The 18444-nt window shown below is 45.5% G+C and overlaps 1 protein-coding gene across 8 annotated transcripts in view; it reads right to left on the bottom strand.

Moving 5' to 3' along the window:
- Positions 1–18444, bottom strand: part of AGRN (agrin) — a 709575-nt gene that overhangs the window by 96171 nt on the left and 594960 nt on the right. For all 8 annotated transcript variants that reach the window (XM_063943138.1, XM_063943142.1, XM_063943139.1 and 5 more), the window contains 4 exons: positions 14946–15051; positions 10947–11294; positions 10340–10504; positions 9118–9245 (listed from right to left, as the gene is read on the bottom strand). In XM_063943138.1, coding sequence (XP_063799208.1) covers positions 9118–9245; positions 10340–10504; positions 10947–11294; positions 14946–15051 — 747 coding nt within the window. The remainder of the gene's footprint in view (positions 1–9117; positions 9246–10339; positions 10505–10946; positions 11295–14945; positions 15052–18444) is intronic.

The raw sequence follows: 18444 nt of genomic DNA, 5'->3' as shown, positions 1-18444 counted from the left end.
AAAACGGCTTTACGTAAAGACACACCCTTCCACCCTTTTTATTTAGTCTGTCTCTCCTAAAAAGATTACATATAATCTTTTATTATTTTTTGGACAAGTTACAGATTTTCTACTTTTAGTTTGGTCCATGTTATGCAGCTCCATACTGTTTGGTCCTACGCTGTTCTAGGTGTCACTAAGCGTGATGAAGGGAGTTCCGCCCCTCACATCAAAGGAAATGTATGGTAAGTGTTAACGAGCGATTACTAATAGAGTCATTTTAGATTGGAGATAGTGAACAAAGAAAGAATAAAAACATGAACTTTACTTTGAAATGTCAAAAGCAGAACTATTTTTCCCTTTCTCTAGTTTCACCACTTTTCAGTTTAACAAGGTGTTAATTAAATTATGCCCTTTACAAACTGACATGGTTGTGAGCAAAGCGATTGTTATTTTCATTCATATTGCATCCAAAGCTGTTGCCCTTTTCCCCGTACGCCTGACCCAAGAAGAGGGGTTTTAATCAACATGTTAGAACATCTACCGTGTCACTGTGGAACGTACTCGCTGTCTCCATTAGCAGAACACAAAGAGCTGTAAAAATCCACTACGTCTACATATGTGATGCCAGCACAAGCCTTTACAAAATTGCCCTGATTTATTAATTTTAAAGGTGCAGCACCCCAATTTAATAGGAACTGCCCTAACTTAATATAAAGCACCCAAATGAATATAACAGACCATCAATTAACGAAAAGCGCCCCCCCACCCCCCCTCCATGTAACACTTGGTAGATTAAATGAAATCTAAAATATGTAATCATTTGCCAAATTAATAAAAATTTATAAAAAAGACTTTAAACCTTCAAGTTAAGACTTCAGGGGGTACAAAAGGAGAGATCCGTGCTTAAATTGTAAGCAATCTGACTAGATTGCTTAGAAATTAAGCACGGATCTCTCCGTGTGTATGCCCATAGCAATAGCGATGCACGGCCCCGTGCGACGCTATCGCTGACTCTAGATCTGGCATGCATGCCAAATCTAGTAGATCGCTCACTTCACTGCTCTGTGAAGTGCGCGGACCCCCCGTCGTCCCCCTCCTCACTCAGCACACATCTCGCTGTGTGCTGAGCAGGAGATAGATGTGTGTTGAGCAGTCTGTGATAGATCACTCAGCACACATCTCCCCGTGTGTACGGGGCTTTAGGTCAAATATATTTAAAGACAACTGCAGTAGATTTCCCAGTAATCCCCATTTATATGTGTCCTGCTGCCACCACCATCTTTTGTTCTTTATGTTTCGTGCATCTTAATGGACTAAGCTCCACACACTAGACAAGAAAGTTAAAGATATCGCTCAGAAGGGCCATTCTGCGCGATATCTTTTACCATCTAGTCTAGTGTGTACACTCAATATCGTTAACGACCCCCTACCTCGTCTGAACAGTCCAGTTGAGGGAGGACCTCGTTAACGAGGGCAATGCTGCAGCTGCTGCATGGCCCCCGCTCCCCCCGCAGTTGCTCCCTTCACGCGGGAATTGGCAAGTGTGTATGCATTTGAAGGTGGGAAGGGTCAGACAGAGTCGTGACAGGGAACTGTCTTTAAGAAGATCTCACTAAAGGGAAGTACAAATATCATGACTTAAATATGAATAAACATAATAATCAGCACATAAATATTCAGAAATACAGAATCAGCAATTCTGAACTACACTCACTGCCCGTGCCCCTACCACATTCTTAACGGCTGTACCAGTCTCAAGGGACAGCCTTTAAGAATGATGTTATTGCAAAATGGGACAGGTGGTGTCAGTCCAGACATAATGATGCTATTGTGTTTCCTGATATAAAGTTAAGGTTTAGGGTATTGGCCAGCAACCACAGATTTTCCTTCTGTATTATATTACACTTTCATGCATGTACGCACCATACTTTTCTGATGTTTTTTATTTAAGAAATTTCTGTATATATTCCTGAGATTTGGGCCGATTAATGTTTTATTTAATGTTCTTTTGTTTGGTCTTGCTGTATACCTGCATCCATGTCCACCGTGCTATTTATTTATTCCATTCTCTGTTACTTGCTATCTTGACGTATTCTTTGCTTTTCTTGTTTGAATGTAAAATTTGAGAAAAAAGGAGATTTATGGTAAAACTTACCATTGTTAAATCTCTTTCTGCGAGGTACACTGGTTTCCACAGGGAATAACATCGGGGTGTAGAGTTGGATCTTGATCCGAGGCACCAACAGGCTAAAGCTTTGACTGCCTCCAGGATGTTCTGCACCGCCTCCTCTATAGACCCGCCTCCAGGCACTGGAGCTCAGTTTCGTTAACCAGTCCAATGCAGTAGCAGGTAAGAGAGACGGTAGATGTTAGTCACATAGAACCACATTCTCACGACAGGAGAAGGGACTAGCGGCTAATGCCATACAAACCCAAAGAAGCTAAGTTCGTCAGGGTGGGCGCCCTATGGAATCCAGTGTACCTCGCAGAAAAGAGATTTAACAATGGTAAGTCTTACCATAAATCTCCTTTTCTGCAGTGGGGTACACTGGTATTCCACAGGGAATAACATTGGGGCTGTCCTAAAGAAGTTCCTCATGGGAGGGGACGCACTGTAGCGGGCACAAGAACCCGGCGTTCAAAGGAAGCATCCTGGGAGGCAGAAGTATCAAAGGCATAGAACCTGATGAACGTGTTCACGGACCACGTAGCCTCCTTGCACAATTGTTCAGCAGATGCGCCACGGCGGGCCGCTCAAGAAGGTCCAACAGACCGAGTAGAATAGGCCTGGATAGCAGCAGGAGCTGGGAGTCCAGCCTGCGCATAAGCTTGTGCAATCACCATTCTAATCTATCTGGCCAAGGTCTGCTTATACGCGGGCCAGCCACGTTTGTGAAAACCAAAAAGTACAAAAGGAGAATCTGACCTCCTGATAGGCAGTCCTTTCTACATATATACGGAAAGCCCGTACCACAACCAAAGACCGCTCTTTGGAGGACAAACCAGGAGAGATAAAGGCCGGAACCACAATCTCTTGGTTAAGGTGGAAAGATGACACCACCTTAGGTAGATAACCAGGGCGAGTTCTAAGAACTGTCCGGTCACGGTGAAAAATCAGAAAGGGTGGACGACAGGACAAAACGCCTAAGTCTGACACCCTCCTAGCAGAGGTAATAGCCAACAGAAAAATGACCGTATGCGGTTCAAACAGAGACTCTTGAAGGGCATTAAGAACAACAGACAGATCCCATGAAGCCACATGAAGGACAAAGGGAGACTGAATCCGTAGTACGCCCTGAGTGAATGTATGAACGTCAGGAATAGATAAAAAAAAAATTCTGAAACAACAACGACAAAGCAGAAATGTGAACCTTGAGGGAGGCCAGGCGAAGTCCCAAATCCAGGCCTTGTTGCAAAAAAGCCAGAAGTCTGGAAGTACTAAACTTGTATGCATCATAATTCTTAGCAGCACACCAGGTGAAGTAAGAATTCCAGACCCTAAAATAAATCCGTGCAGAAGCCGGCTTGCGGGCCTTCAACATAGTTAGAATAACCGCCTCAGAAAATCCTTTGGCCCTCAGGAGTGAAGCTTCAAGAGCCACACCGTCAAAGCCAGTGTTGCCAAGTCCTGGTAAACACAAGGGCCCTGAACGAGGTGGTCTGGGCGTTGAGGAAGTAGAAGAGGACGCTCGATCGAGAGACCCTGCAGGTCTGAGAATCAATGCCATCTGGGCCACGCTGGAGTGGCTAGAAGCAGTATTCCTCCTTCTTGCTTGAACGTCCGTAGTACCCTGGGCAGGAGTGACACTCGAGGGAACACGTATGGCAGCCGAAAGTTCCATGGAATTGCCAGTGCGTCCATGAACGCTGCTTGAGGATCCCTTGTCCTTGCTCCGAAGACTGGAACCTTGTGATTGTGTTGAGACGCCATCAGGTCTACATCTGGTAGACCCAACTTGTCCACAAGGAGTTGGAAGACCTCCGGATGAAGACTCCACTACCCGGCGTGTACGTCCTGATGACTGAGGAAGTCCGCTTCCCAGTTGAGGACCCCCGGAATGAACACTGCTGATATTGCTGGCAGATGGCGTTCTGCCCATCGAAGAATTTTCGAGTGCCGCCTTGATGGTTTATGTACGCCACCGTGGTGGCGTTGTCTGATTGTACTTGAACAGGCCTGTTCTGTACGAAAGGCAGGGCCAGTGTCAATGCATTGAACACTGAAATTCAGAATGTTTAATCGGGAGGAGAGATTCCTCCCTGGTCCACTGACCCTGGAGAGTGTGTTGCCTCAACACCACGCCCCAACCCAGCAGACTGGCATCCATCGTTAGGAGGACCCAGTTGGAGATCCAGAAGGGACGACCCCTGCTCAATTGTTGGTCCTGTAACCACCAACTCAGTGACAGACGAACCTCCGGAGTCAAGGAGATCATTTGAGACCTGATCCAGTGAGGCAAGCCGTCCCACTTGGAAAGGATTAACCTCTGCAGAGGGCGGGAATTAAATCGAGTGTACTCTACCATGTCAAAAGACGACACCACGAAGCCTAGTACTTGCATCGCTGAGTGTATCGACACTCTTTGGCGAGAGAGGAAGTATCTGATTCTATCCTGAAGTTTTGGGACCTTCTCTGGAAACAAGAACAAATGTTGGCTGTGTGTGTCCAGTAATGCCCCCCAGGTGCACCATGCTCTGAGCAGGGACCAGTGAGGATTTTTTCCAGTTGATGAGCCACCCGTGGGCTTATCGGAATTGGACCATCAGTTCCAGATGACGGAGGAGAACATCTGGGGAGTCCGCCAGGATCAACAAGTCATCCAGATACGGCAGGATCCTGATAACCTGACGGCGGAGAATCATGACCGCCATGACCTTGGTGAAGATCCGAGAAGCCGTGGTCAGTCCGAAAGGCAAGGCTTGAAACTGATAATGAAGTTTGCCAATGGCAAACCGATCATATTGCTGATGTGACATGGCAATAGGTATGTGTAGGTAAGCATCCTGTATATCCAGGGATACCATATAGTCCTTGGGTTCCATAGCCAGTACAATAGAGCGCAGAGTTTCCATACGGAATTTGGACACCCTCACAAATTTGTTTAAGAATTTGAGATTGAGTATAGATTGGGAGGATCCATTCGGCTTTGGAACTAGAAACAGCGTCGAATAGTATCCCCTGCCTTTCTGAGACAGAGGCACCGGCACTATCACTCCTGTATCCAGGAGGTATTGGACAACTAAATGTAGAGTTTGTGCTTTTAACGGATCCGAAGGGATAACCGTTGAGCAAAACTGGTGAGGGGGACATCTCTGGAAAGAGATTGCGTACCCGTGAGAGACCAGTTCCTGCACCCAGGCGTCCAAAGTGGTCTTTAACCATACTTGGGCAAACTGCAGGAGTCGGCCTCCCACCCTGGGGTCCCCAAGAGGGAGGCCCGCCCTGTCATGCAGCAGGCTTGTCTGGTTTGGCAGCAGGATGACGGGCGGCCAATGAACGTTTAGGTTTGGGCTTAGAGGACTTGGAAGTGCAAGCCTGTCTCGGGTACGCCTGACCCTTTGCTTTACATGGAGGTCGAAAGGAACGAAAAGTAGTACTCTTAGCCTTCGGAACCGACGGATTAGTACTTGGGAGAAACGCAGTCTTGACCGGCGCCAAGTCGGTCACAATTTTGTTCAGATCATCTCCAAATAGTATATCTCCCTTAAAAGGGGGTACCTCCAAGGTCTTCTTAGAGTCCAGGTCCACCGACCAAGACCGTAACCACAGAATCTGGCGAGCCAGGATAGACGTAGTAGATGCCTTGGCCGCCATAATGCCTGCATCAGAGGCCGCCTCCTGGATATAGTGGGAGGCTGTGGTAATATAGGTCAGATATTGTCTGGCAGTGTCAGAAAAATTCAGAGGTAGCTCTTCCTCAATTGCTTGAACCCATGCTTCAATGCCTTTTGCAGCCCAAGAGGCTGCCATAGTGGGTCTATGTACAGCACCTGTAAGAGCGTAAATAGACTTCAAGCAACCCTCCACACGCTTATCCGTCGGCTCCTTCAAAGAGGTGACAGGCAAAGTAGATGACACCACAAGACTGGCTACATGCGAGTCCACTGGTGGCGGGGTTTCCCACTTGTTGCTCAACTCTGCAGAGATAGGATAATGAGCTAGCATCTTTTTAGACAGGGAAAATGTATTTCCTGGAGAAGACCAGGATTCCTGACGTATGTCAATTAAATGGTCAAAATGTGGTAAGACTAATTTAGTAACCTTCTGACGTTTGAACTTTCAGGTTTCTTAGACGTATCAGGAGGGTCAATCTCATCATCAATCTGAAGAATCAGCTTGATCGCCTCCACCAAGTTAGGAACATCAACCTGTGTTGTAGAAACTTCATCAGAAGCAGCAGTATCAGCATCTGATGGATCAGTATATTCCCCATCAGAATCGGAAGAATCATCTGAAATATTAGTGGATTGTGAGGAAGAAATGGCCCGCTTCGATGACCCTTTGGTCCCAGTAGGGCGAGGGTTAGGTTTTTGTTTAACCAAGGACTGATTTAATTGCTGTAACTGGGTTGACAGAGTATCCGTCCATGGTGGATTAACTACAGGGACAATATGTGGCTGTAATGGCACAGGAGGTCCCACAGGGGGAGTAAGTCTTGTTACAAGCTTAGTCAGCATATTTGAAAATGCAGCCCAAGGTGGATCTGCCACAGGTGCTGTGGGCTGACTAGGGGGTGCAGAACACCCAGTACCTGGTCCCTCAGCAGAAATAATTTCCTCAGGTAAATCCGTGGCGCCAGCACTGCATGATGCAGGAGCGTCTGCAGATTTCCCGCCCTGCGCAGCAGGCATTATTAGGAATGTAGCCTTAGGGCATATCAGTACAATATAGCCAGACAAGCACAATACCTGACAAAAACCCCCTAAGATATGTGACTGCAATTGCGGAGCACAGAGGTTTTAAATGGTATGAGGTGACTGAAACACACAGTGAAAAATACAAAACAGTACATCCTGTGGAATGCTATATGGTATATGAGACCCTGACGCACTTAGTTCCCCAGGGTACACAATATAGTGATAGCAATATGTGTGATACACAGAATAGAATCCACACAGCAGCTATGGGCACACACAGTCACAGGTACAATGCAGAAATTATTACACATAAACAATAAGACTGCACTGGACTAGTAATACTACATAGACGAGATATGTATGTAAACAGATATACATCCAGTGTTTACTGTGCATTGTTATATCACTGTAGTGCACTTGTTCTTAACTAACGCTGTCTAAACGAAATGTAGAATACTTACGTGTCCTGTAAATGCACAGCGCTGATGACAGTGCTCAGCAGTCCTAGGATCAGCGCAGCTCTGTGAAATGGCGCCCAAACGCTGACAGGGGGTGAGGGAGAGAGACAGATGCAGCTCCAGGGCGAGATCACCTGCAGTAGATGGCGCCTGGAGCTGGGGAGGGGCTACAGGTCAGCGTCTTATCCCCTCTGCTGGACTTCACCACCGGGTACTATGGAGCCTATAATAAACGGATTTTAGTAAATCCGACCTGTGCTCTCTGCCCTGGTGGATATAGTGGGGTACCTGCATGGCCACAGTGTCTACGCCAGCGGCGCTGTCCCAGGATCGCAAATTCGGCGGGTCCCACCTGAGGGACAGTCTTACCTCCTTCCGGAAGTGCAGCCACACGATCCAGGAGAGCAGCAGTGGTGATGTGTGCCTGATGACCGGAGAGCCTCCGCTGCAAGTACCCGGCAACCAGGGCGCAGGAGTATACAGCGCCGCTGGGGGAGGTGATGGAGACGCAGCACAGAATGTCAGCAGGACATGCTTGTGCTGCGGCCCTTGAAGTCTTCTTTCTTCTTAAAAAGTTCCTATTAGGGCTGCCTAGCGCAGCCCCACCTCTTAGCTGCCTGCACTGCAGGCACCAACTTACAAACTGAGCTCCAGTGCCTGGAGGCGGGGCTATAGAGGAGGCGGTGCAGTGCATCCTGGGAACAGTCAAAGCTTTAGCCTGTTGGTGCCTCGGATCAAGAGCCACCCCGATGTTATTCCCTGTGGAATACCAGTGTACCCCGCTGCAGATACAGTACATTAAATAAAAATCTTGATTAACAAAAGACTACTGTTATTGCCTAATTGGCTGACGGCATAGCCACTGCAGGACTGTGTGGTGGGGCAGAATGTGGACATAAGGCAGCTGCACGTTTGGCATAATTGAAGGTACTGTAATTCCTATACCTTACCATAAGATGATTTATGATTGATTTCTAGCCCAGTGCAACCTATTGGCCTCTTGTAGAGACATGTTAGGCTCACTGTGGCCCCCAGAGCTATCAGCATTGTATTTTCTATATTGATATCAGTACAATGGTGAACATGGGAGGTCTGTTATTTTTGCAAAGGGGATGTACAGAACTATCTTGTCAGTGCATCTGCTACTGTACACCCCACACCCATGTCCAATAACAGGTGACAATGAGTGAGAGAGAACAGGTAGATAGCAGAAACAGCTAGCTGTCTGCGACTTCTGTAAGACAACCATGGGTATAACTACCTTCTTTCCTGATGACTGTAAAGATACAGGACAGTGACATGTTGGGTAACACCACCGCACAAAGGTGCTAGAAACTGGTAAAGCCTTGTGCATAGCTTAAGGCAATCATGTACCTCTATCAGTGCTAGCCCAGGTCTATAAAACAACAGTGGCTAGCCGGCATTTGTGCTTCAGCCCCCCCACCCTTGTCAGCCCACCATCATCATCGTTGTTTATTCATAGGGTGACACAGAACTGCAAGTGCTGGACTAAGGGTGTAACACATCTCACACAGAAACATAACAGGGACATATAAGGTGGTGGGTCAGGGAAGGTGAAGACATGAGACAGAGCATAAAGGGGGTCTTGCACCTTCTGATATCTGCTATTTACTGCCTGTAACAGGATGGAAACTATTTTGATGGCTATTAATAAATCATTTTTCACAGATCAATTTGCATTTTAGGTTTAGTGACCCTCTAAAGGGCTTTTCATATCCTATTATGTATTTGCTGTGGCTATCTCCTCTGCGTTCTCAGTCTGGATCTACTGATTGATCCGTGCCCTATGATCACTCACCGCGTTCTCAATGCTTCTGGCTGTCTCGCCAAACAGCTCTGACTTATAGTCAGACATCTCTGGGGTGTAGAACACCTCCTGGCCTTCCAGCTCCTCTATGATGAGAACACCTTCAAATGTTTTAGTTTCTGAGGAAAGAATAGAGAAGGATGCAAACGCAGGTCAGATAGTAACACTCTGACAGTACAGGAACAAGAGAACGTCTGCCTATTGCTCTTCCCTAGTCCCTCCTGGTGGGTGAGTATGGGCAGTGCCTGGAGTGGGGTTAGTAGCATGACACAAGGCTGGACTATGGAAAGTTAGTAACTGACTCAGAGTGGGGATGTACATGTGGCGTCATCAGGTGGCTGAAGAGGGCTCTTTACCAGGCAGGGTAACTTCCATTGAGAAGTGGCTTAAAGCGAAGCCTTTACTAGCTGGGCAACAAAAACACAAATTAGGCAGTTAACAGGAAGTCATATGTAAAACAGGTTAAACAGTTTCACCTGGAAATGTATTACAGGTATCATAGAGACAAAAGGGATCAGCAATTCAGACATCCCAATCTAATGATTCCTGGGTTTTACACTATAGGAGGAATTATGTCTGCACCTAATGCCGCTACACACTTCCAGGTCACAGCACATGTGCATCCACTTGCAATGCAGCAGTTTGACCTGGAAGTGTTATCTTCATCAGGTACAGGTGTCAGGATTCCTGCTCCATCATGGAAAGGGCTAAAATACAGTAACTATGAGACTGGAATGCGAGTTCTGTGGAAGCTGCCAGTAACAGAGGCAAAGCAGAAGGAGGCTAATACAAACAAACGACATCAAATGCTGATATTACATTTAAACCAAACAAACCAACCCTGTATTTACAGGCTAGTATAGTCTTTCTGAAAGTATGAATTGTCTATTTTTTTTCAGGGTCCCTCTTCGGGTTAGGCAATTGTACAGTACAATAGAAGTGTGTATGTAGTTAGCTGATCTCAGGGGTCCCCAGAAACCTTTGCCTCTAGCAGCTTATATTATTAATTCATAGATTTTTAATAAATCTCTTAGAGATTGCAGATAAAATAAAAGTAAATCACCCCTCAGAGGCCATACCCATTGGTGAAAATGGACAATATTTTTCACAGACTGTTTTTGTAAAGCCGTAATGCCCGGTTCTCATCAGTATCCCCTGCCATGCAGGAACTACAGTGACAAATACAACACTACCATGATCAGATATCACTTACTCGGGCAGTTTGTGCCATCAGAATCAATAGCTGGCGTCTTCCCATCTGAGCAACATCCCAGGGGTGTGTTGTAGCAGCTAGCTCTCTCCATGACGGGGGTAGCCTCAAAGTCCTTTCTCTCCTCACCTTCCTCCTGCTGCTCATCTCCTCCTTCAAATTTGTCCTCTGTGGCAGAAAAGCAGACAATAATTACAACTACAGATCATAACAATAGCTGGAATCTTGTAGTCCATAAAACTAGTCCGAGAGGGACGCGTTTCTACAAACGGTGGTACCAGATGACTAAACTATCCGCACTAACCCCAAAAGGCAAACAAAAGTGTGTCGATGACGGTCATGGCGATCTCTTGTACCTGTCTACCACTTCCAGTGTCGACCTATGGTCCATGTTTACCTTGTGTCTGTCGACCATATGGGGTTGACCCAATGACCGTAGACCTAATGAATGTAGATCTCCTTTACCACACCCCAATTTTGTAATCCAGACAATGTAAGGCTGAATGTGCATGATAATGGTATATACAAATCCTGGCTAAGGAAATACATTATTTAAGACATGAGCACAATTATATTCCTTGTGAAGATTTCCATGAAGCAGAACACATACTTGCGGGCTCAGTTCCACTTAGTTCCTGATCTCCACTTGATTCCAGCTCCTCATCTCCACTTCCGCTTCCTGATTCATCATATGCAAGAGTGGTACTGGGCCTCAGAGGCATTGTAACTCCTGGCCTTACTGTGGATGTGCGTATGCTGTGTGTCTTGGTCACCGGCCTAGCTGTGCTGGTATAACGCTGGCGGGGTCGCTCAGTTTCCATTACCAAGGGGAAAGAGTCTGTTTTTTTACTGGGATCTCGAGTCCTTGTGGTTTCTGGTGTAGGAAGGGATCGGCCCATGGGTGGAGGTGGGGTCCCAGTAGGAGCCAGTGTCTGAAGATTAGCAATGGTAATTGTTTCTAAAGAGAAAGACACAGTCATTTTTGGCAGCACCAATATTCTGATCCAAAGACAACGTATACAGAAAAGATACAGATATATCACAATCACTAAGCAGTATACCAATACAACCTAGAGAGAGCATACCTGTATGTGTCAAGAATAAGAGACTCAATTTACATTATATAAAGAAAGAGGGGAAAAAAGGAAAACCATATTAAACTTCAGACTCATTTATGAGGAGTGATGGTGGGAGGGGAAAGAGAGGGGAGCGGAAGCAACACATGGAAAGGAGTAACAAAGGTAGGCAACAGGGACGCAGTTTGTGGCATCACTAGGGGGGCAGCTGGTTGTGGTTCAACATACAAAATCATTAAAGTTTGGCAAAAAAGTGCCAATCAGTACTTTTCAAACACCTTTATAATATTGAACACTTTTTTCAAGTAATTCTACTTATATGCCAAATTTATGGTATCATTTTGTGACCCAACTCAAGGTCTTTTCTAGCTACATGAAGAACATCTAATAGTTCAGTTATAAAAGTCTACAGACAAGCAGAGGCAGGGGACGCCCACAGATACATTTTTTCACAAGGGTAACTATCATGTCAAGTATAAGGTGTAACAGTTTTGCTAAAAGGCTACTTTGGACCTTAAACCGTTAGAAATGAAATCTATTATTAATGGAGAAAAAAAACTGAATTACTTTACACCAGAATTTGGGAATCTTTCTACAATAACATAAATTATGGATTGGGGGCCCGATCCAGAAGTTGTTCAGAAATGCAATTGCTGTTTTTCAGGCTACGGAATTGCTAACCATCGCAAGTGCACTCACACGGACATGTCCTGGCTCAGCACAGAGATTTTGCAGTTCCACATTGTAACAAAACCACATATGAAGGCTGATTCAGAGGGGGCACTATGTCACTTTCCGTGGCAAACGGCCAATGTTATAAGTCTGCGTTTGAGTCGCACTACTCATGCTTCTTGAGGGTTATCACTGGTAGTCGCCAAACAAATTTAGGGTCAGAGAGAGCAAATTGCAGTGGGCGTTCCTTGGTGGTAACTGGGGGATGGCTAGTCAGACTGGGATATTTCGCGGCTAGCAACTGCACCTTAAGGCTGTTCTAATATCCGATGTCCGTTTGATGTTGCGTCTTTGTACACAAGTGGCGGATTAGAGACGCAGCTGGTGAGCATCTCTGTACAAATTCCATTGGCAAAAATTAGCACTGCGTTGCGTATAAAGTTGCAGTGGCGCCAAGATTATTGCCTATCACTGATTCGGGCCTGGAGACCACTAACTGCCTTCATCTGCAGTCAGATACATGGGGGAGGAAGGAAACCGTGTGATCATTGCTGGGTATACAGATAATCAAGAATAAAGTAACAAATAATTTACTATTATAGAGAGAAAAAACTGAACTAGAGCATCCCTTTAATATTAAATGCTTTCTCTTACTGCAGCTAGCTTTATAATACAGTACGTGACATTTCAATCTGTTGTTGTGAAGTGTATTTATCTCCATGCGCTGTTTGCTAGGGAAGAGGGAAATGTCACATCTCACCCCCTGGTTAGCAGAACTGTGGCTCTCCTCACCTTTGGTCATTTCAGTGTGGAGAACAAGGAAGAAAGCTAACAGGAAAAATGCAGAGAAAGCCAATAACACATTCTGCAATTCAGGAATAACTCAGGTGGTGCAGGTGTGGTCATCGGTTTGAAAGGTACGATTTGGGTGTCTTCAGCTCTCCTACATGTATTTCGTGGTGGATAGTGGCAGTCTTCAGGGAAAAAATTGTGTATGTTTAATAAACATCTGTTCCCTTCCCCTCTCCTGTACTGCACTGAGATGCTGGAGCACCAAGAAATGTTTGTCTTTGACACACGGGGATAAATTTACTAAGAAGCTTTTTCAAGGGTTTCGGCTGCTATATTTAAAGGGGCGATAATATTACATCCAATGCACGCCACTTAGTGGAATACTGTACAATTTACTGAGGTTGCCACTGTACCAGCCGTGCAGGAGAAGAAACACAGTCTGATAAAAAAGGGAAGAAGATGAAATGGAAGGAGAGATAAAAGACGTGAGAAAGAAAGAAGAAGGGAGTTACAATAAGTCTGAAGAAGGGGTAGATGAAATCATGTGGCAGAATTTAAGGGGAGAGGGTATTTGCAGTGTATATTGGTGCCGTATAAATAAATGGTAATAATAGATATTCACTGATATATAAAGGAGCATATGGGCAGTAATAAACGATAAATTATTGGAAGTTTCCAAGAGGGGATCAAAAGTGTTGTGAATGTAAAACAGAGATAAGGAGGGGATGAGATACAAATCCTAATAAGCCTGAGTCTGGGACTTTGGAGAAATACCGCTATGTGGGAGGTTTGAAATATTAAAAAGTAAAGTGCGGTGTGCAGAATAATGAAGACAAAGATAAGAAGTGATCAGCCTAAGCAGCATGGATGCTGGCGGGAGGAATGCTGCATGTGAGCTCTGCATTAAATGTCAGGTAGAACTGTAGGGAACGGACAATAAGAACGGGAAGCCACAATGGAAGGTGGAATCACCTGAACTACTAATGTTGCTGGTCTGTAGGTATGCAGTCTCCATTTCCATGTGTTGCATATATGACATAGGACAGGAATGCACTAGTCTGGATATGGCTGGAGCGGCGTCTGAGTTATACAGTATACTGATGGAATATCAGCGACCACACAGACATGTTTTTTCTGTTCAGTGAAATACATCAAAATGTAATATACTGCAAGGTATCCATCTTAATGTATTAGGCACACTGGGCAGCTACTCAGGGCCTCACGATTCTAGGGGCCTTCATGTAGGGGCGGACTGGGATGGGGGGCACCTGCCCAGGCTAATGTACCCGGAGCTTCTTGGGAGGCATGTAGAAAATGCTGCCCAGCCGCTCTGATTGTGAATTACTGTGAGTTACACACAATCAGAGCAGCCAGCCTCATTCTCTAGCTGCACCCCAGCCTGCAGCCACAGGGAATGGTTGTCGGCGTGCTAATTGGTGGGTGGCTGGAGCTGTCCACTAGCCAAAGTGCTGAAAGCCATTCACTGTATGGAGGCATATGGAAAGATGGCATGGAACGAGATGTGTCATTTCTGATTTTATTTTCATTAATTCCCGTCATTGTTGGATAGGGGCCCCAGTACATTGCTTTGTCCACGGCATACAATGCTGTTAAGATGGCTCTGCCCATCCACACCAGTTACCTTCACAAAAACCATACCATTACCTGCATAGGATTAGTATGCGTTCCAGCTTTTAGAGTCAGTGTTTGAAGGTGGAACTTGTAATTTCCATTATGTTACCATGAAATCAGATACTTTGTGCCTCCAAAATAAAAGAACCAGCACGGGGGATTATATTAAAATAATAAATGCAAAATATGAACTAATAAAGTTTAAACATTGCTGTATTTCACCTGCAGTGAGCATATGGTCTGGGGGGGGGGGGGGGGTGAGAGCCAGAGAATAAGTGCTGCGCATTATGGCGTCACTCTCCTGATCTGCCTACAGCAGCATATAAACGTTAAATACAACCTTGAATACAAGCATTTATTCATGGAGATGTGGTGCTTAACAACTCCAGGAACAACATACATTAGTCAACAGGAATAATTCTGCTCATACACTATACCTTGGCAGGGTCCAGTGTGCTTTACTACGATGGTCCGACCTTGTCTGCAAGCAATGATTTTTAATTGACACCAATCTCCATAGGTTACTCCATCAGAGCCACAGACCTAAAACCAACAACAGAGGCAGTTACTGTACATGAACAGCACACTCGTATGTTACAGTCAGGAAAAGAAGGCCTGATTCTGAACTCAGAATGACCCCTATGACTTATGCATTACTCAGAATGTGCACATAAAAGTGCTGGGTGTTCCTGAGGGGTGTAGTATGGTATGCCGGCGGCCGGGCTCCCGGCAACCAGCATACCGGCGCCGGGAGCCCGACTGCCGGCAGTGTGGCGAGCGCAAATGAGCCCCTTGCGGGCTTGCTACGCGCGCCACGCTATTTATTCTCCCTCCAGGGGGGGCGTGGACCCCACGAGGGAGAATATCTGTCGGTATGCCGGGTGTCGGGATTCCGGCGCCGGTATACTGTGCGCCGGGATCCCGACATTCGGCAACCTGAAGACCACCCGTTCCTGAGCGGTAGCTAGCAGTGCACGCAAAAATGTGCCGTTAAGTAGGCATGTTATGGGAGTGCCGCGGCATGACAATGCAAGAGGCTGCATTTCCAGACACACAGCGGCAGGCACAGGAGGCAGGGGTTAGATAGAGAAACTGCACCTGCCATAGGGCTGCTTCAATTTTCGATGGTGTGAACGATGGTGGCGTATAAGGGTGCGCCAACCGGTATTACACGGGCACCAGTAGTGGGTGTCACATTCCTTGCACATTCAGCAGGTTGGAGGTACACAAGGGAAGGGGCTGGTAGGACATCTGCATAAAGCAGCAGACGGGTGACCGCCAATACACGCTGCGTTTGCTTTTGCCTGTGACTCAGATGTCTAAATGGTAGAATACAGACCCATTGTGATTTATCTGATTGTAGCCCTAAGAACTTCATGTCGATTGGCTGATTTATATTGCTTAGCAATCAGTAAGATGCACAGTTCATCATGCTGTAATGCCATGCAGATGTCTGTCACCAACACCAGTTCCTCCTCTCTCTATACTGCTGTGTGCAGTACATTGTGAGAGACAAGACGGCTCATTTACAAACTACAAATAAGAATAAAACAAACAGTGGACCTGATTTGCTTCCTAGGGTGCTGCCCCACTTGGGTCTTTGGAAAAAAGGAAATGGCGGCAGGTGTGCCTGAATCTGCTTGTTTGCAAAAAATGTCCAATCTACTTCCAATATAGAGCCATCCCCGTAAATAAAATAGGATAGAAGTGAGGCTCCTTGGCCTGTTCCTGTGGCAACTGGAGTTTCCAGATCTCACGCTAAAATCCATTCTAGATGCCAATGTGTTTTTGGATAAAATGCTGGTATCGACCTCATACTCGGAGATGCACCAGCAGATACTGCACAGGGCCTATTTCACACCTAAACGGATGTTCCTCATCGAAGATGCCCTTAATTCTAATTGCTATAAGTGCGGACATAGGGGGTCATTCCGAGTTGATCACTAGTGAAAAATGTTTGCAGCGCAGCGATTAAGTGAAAAAGCGGAACTTCTGGGCATGCGGCGCAGTGCACACGCGCGACGTCCTTTCTCTACGGCCGATGTATTGTTACATAAGGTCTAGTGATGCTTTTCAGTCGCAATGCCAGCCGCAGAGTGATTGACAGGAAAAGGGTGTTTCTGGGTGTCAACTGACCGTTTTCTGGGAGTGTTTGAAAAAATGCAGGCGTGCCAGGAAAAACGCAGGCGTGGCTGTCCGAACGCTGGGCGGGTTTGTGACGTCAAATCCGGAACTGAACAGTCAGAAGTGATCGCAAGCTAGGAGTAGGTCTGGAGCTATTCTGAAACTGCACTTTTTTTTTTGTAGCAGCTCTGCGATACTTTCGTTTGCACTTCTGCTAAGCTAAAATACACTCCCAGAGGGTGGCTGCTTAGCGTTTGCACGGCTGCTAAAAACTGCTAGCGAGCGATCAACTCGGAATGACCCCCATAGTCCATTGTTTGTAGTCCTGCCCGAAAGTGCAGGTACTGTGGCGAGCACTCCAACTATATATTACAAACGAGCTGAAAATCCAGTTCCCTATTAATAAAATCTGGGCATTTTGGGGCATATACCCTAAACCCTCTCCTAGTACACTGACTAGAGGGAATCGTATTTTACTTATCAAGTTGGCTGCGGCCGCAAAAAAAACAATACTCTCTCAATGGATTTCCTCGGAATCCGTTCACATTTCCCTATTACATCCTAGAGTCTCATATTTGTTTCACTTAGACTGGACCAACACCACAATTCACAAAGAAAAGTTGACAGAGAAACATTTTGACACATGGCTCCCGTATGTTCACACTCTGTCCCCGCCAATTAAGGAGGCCCTACGGAAATGCTTCCAATCCACTAAGTGATAAAATTTAGAAGTCCTAGACTCTGGTGCTCCGTTTTGAACTTCCCTTGGTTACAGTATGCAACATCTTATACCCAAAACGACGATTTATATATACTATGTCTGTATTTTCCAGATTTTGCACATCTCTTTGTATTTGTTTTTGTTTTATCTCTGGCTTACTTGTGGCTGTTTTTCTTACCTGATGTACTGTATTATATGCATATATTGTATTTGTGCTGTATGTGTATATTTACTATTTTTGATATTACCTGTCAATAAAAAAGATTTTGGCCTCAAATGTGACTATTTATTATGACAGTCATCACTTTGTGTATCTGGCTTTAGTGCACCTAGAAATACAAAGTACAGGTCTGGTTTAGGCCGTCATTCAGCAGGTGCATGTATTACGTTTTTTGCAGGGAGAAAAACGCTGTGTACCCACTAATAAGCCTAGGAGTCTCCCCCCCTCATTTGAATATTCATGCCCCACAAAATGTAATTTTGTTTTTTCTGTGCAATACAAAACTAGACACATTCACCATGCACCCAATCCAAATGTAGCATGGCTTATTCATCTCCTGCCATTGGCAAATGCCAACCTGTCTCCTGCAGATGCAGCCAATGCAGCCGTAAGCTGGCACACCATTTGTAGGGTTGTGATTGCACAAAGAGTTTGCATTGTGGAAGCGCACTTTTGTATGGTCATAAATGAGCCTTGGTGACTTTACACACACACAGCAGACAGAATGGAGCGTTCCTTCCCCTCTCTCCCCCCTCCCATCCTCTTTCCCTTTACCCAGTATCTAATATATAAATATTATTTCTGCAGTAGGTGGAGCGGTGCAGATGTAGGGCTGTAGTGGGGATTCTCAGTCTGTAATTTTACATATTCAATTACTGTGATTTTGATGTAAGGTGAAGAGGTACTGTTAGGCAGAAATAAACTAATGGATTAAGATGATAAAGAATGTGCTAAGGAATAATTTAAATATATATTGTTATTGTAAGATTGAAGAATGAGAATTTACATTGAAATACAGATACAGGTGACATTGGGGAATTTAAATAGTCAATCTGTGCAGAATATGCAAGAGCCAGAAAGAAGAATAAAG

Source organism: Pseudophryne corroboree, chromosome 10, assembly GCF_028390025.1.
Source record: "Pseudophryne corroboree isolate aPseCor3 chromosome 10, aPseCor3.hap2, whole genome shotgun sequence".
NCBI lineage: Eukaryota > Metazoa > Chordata > Amphibia > Anura > Myobatrachidae > Pseudophryne > Pseudophryne corroboree.
The sequence above is the reverse complement of the archived record's forward strand: the minus strand, read 5'-3'. Positions and strand labels throughout refer to the sequence as shown.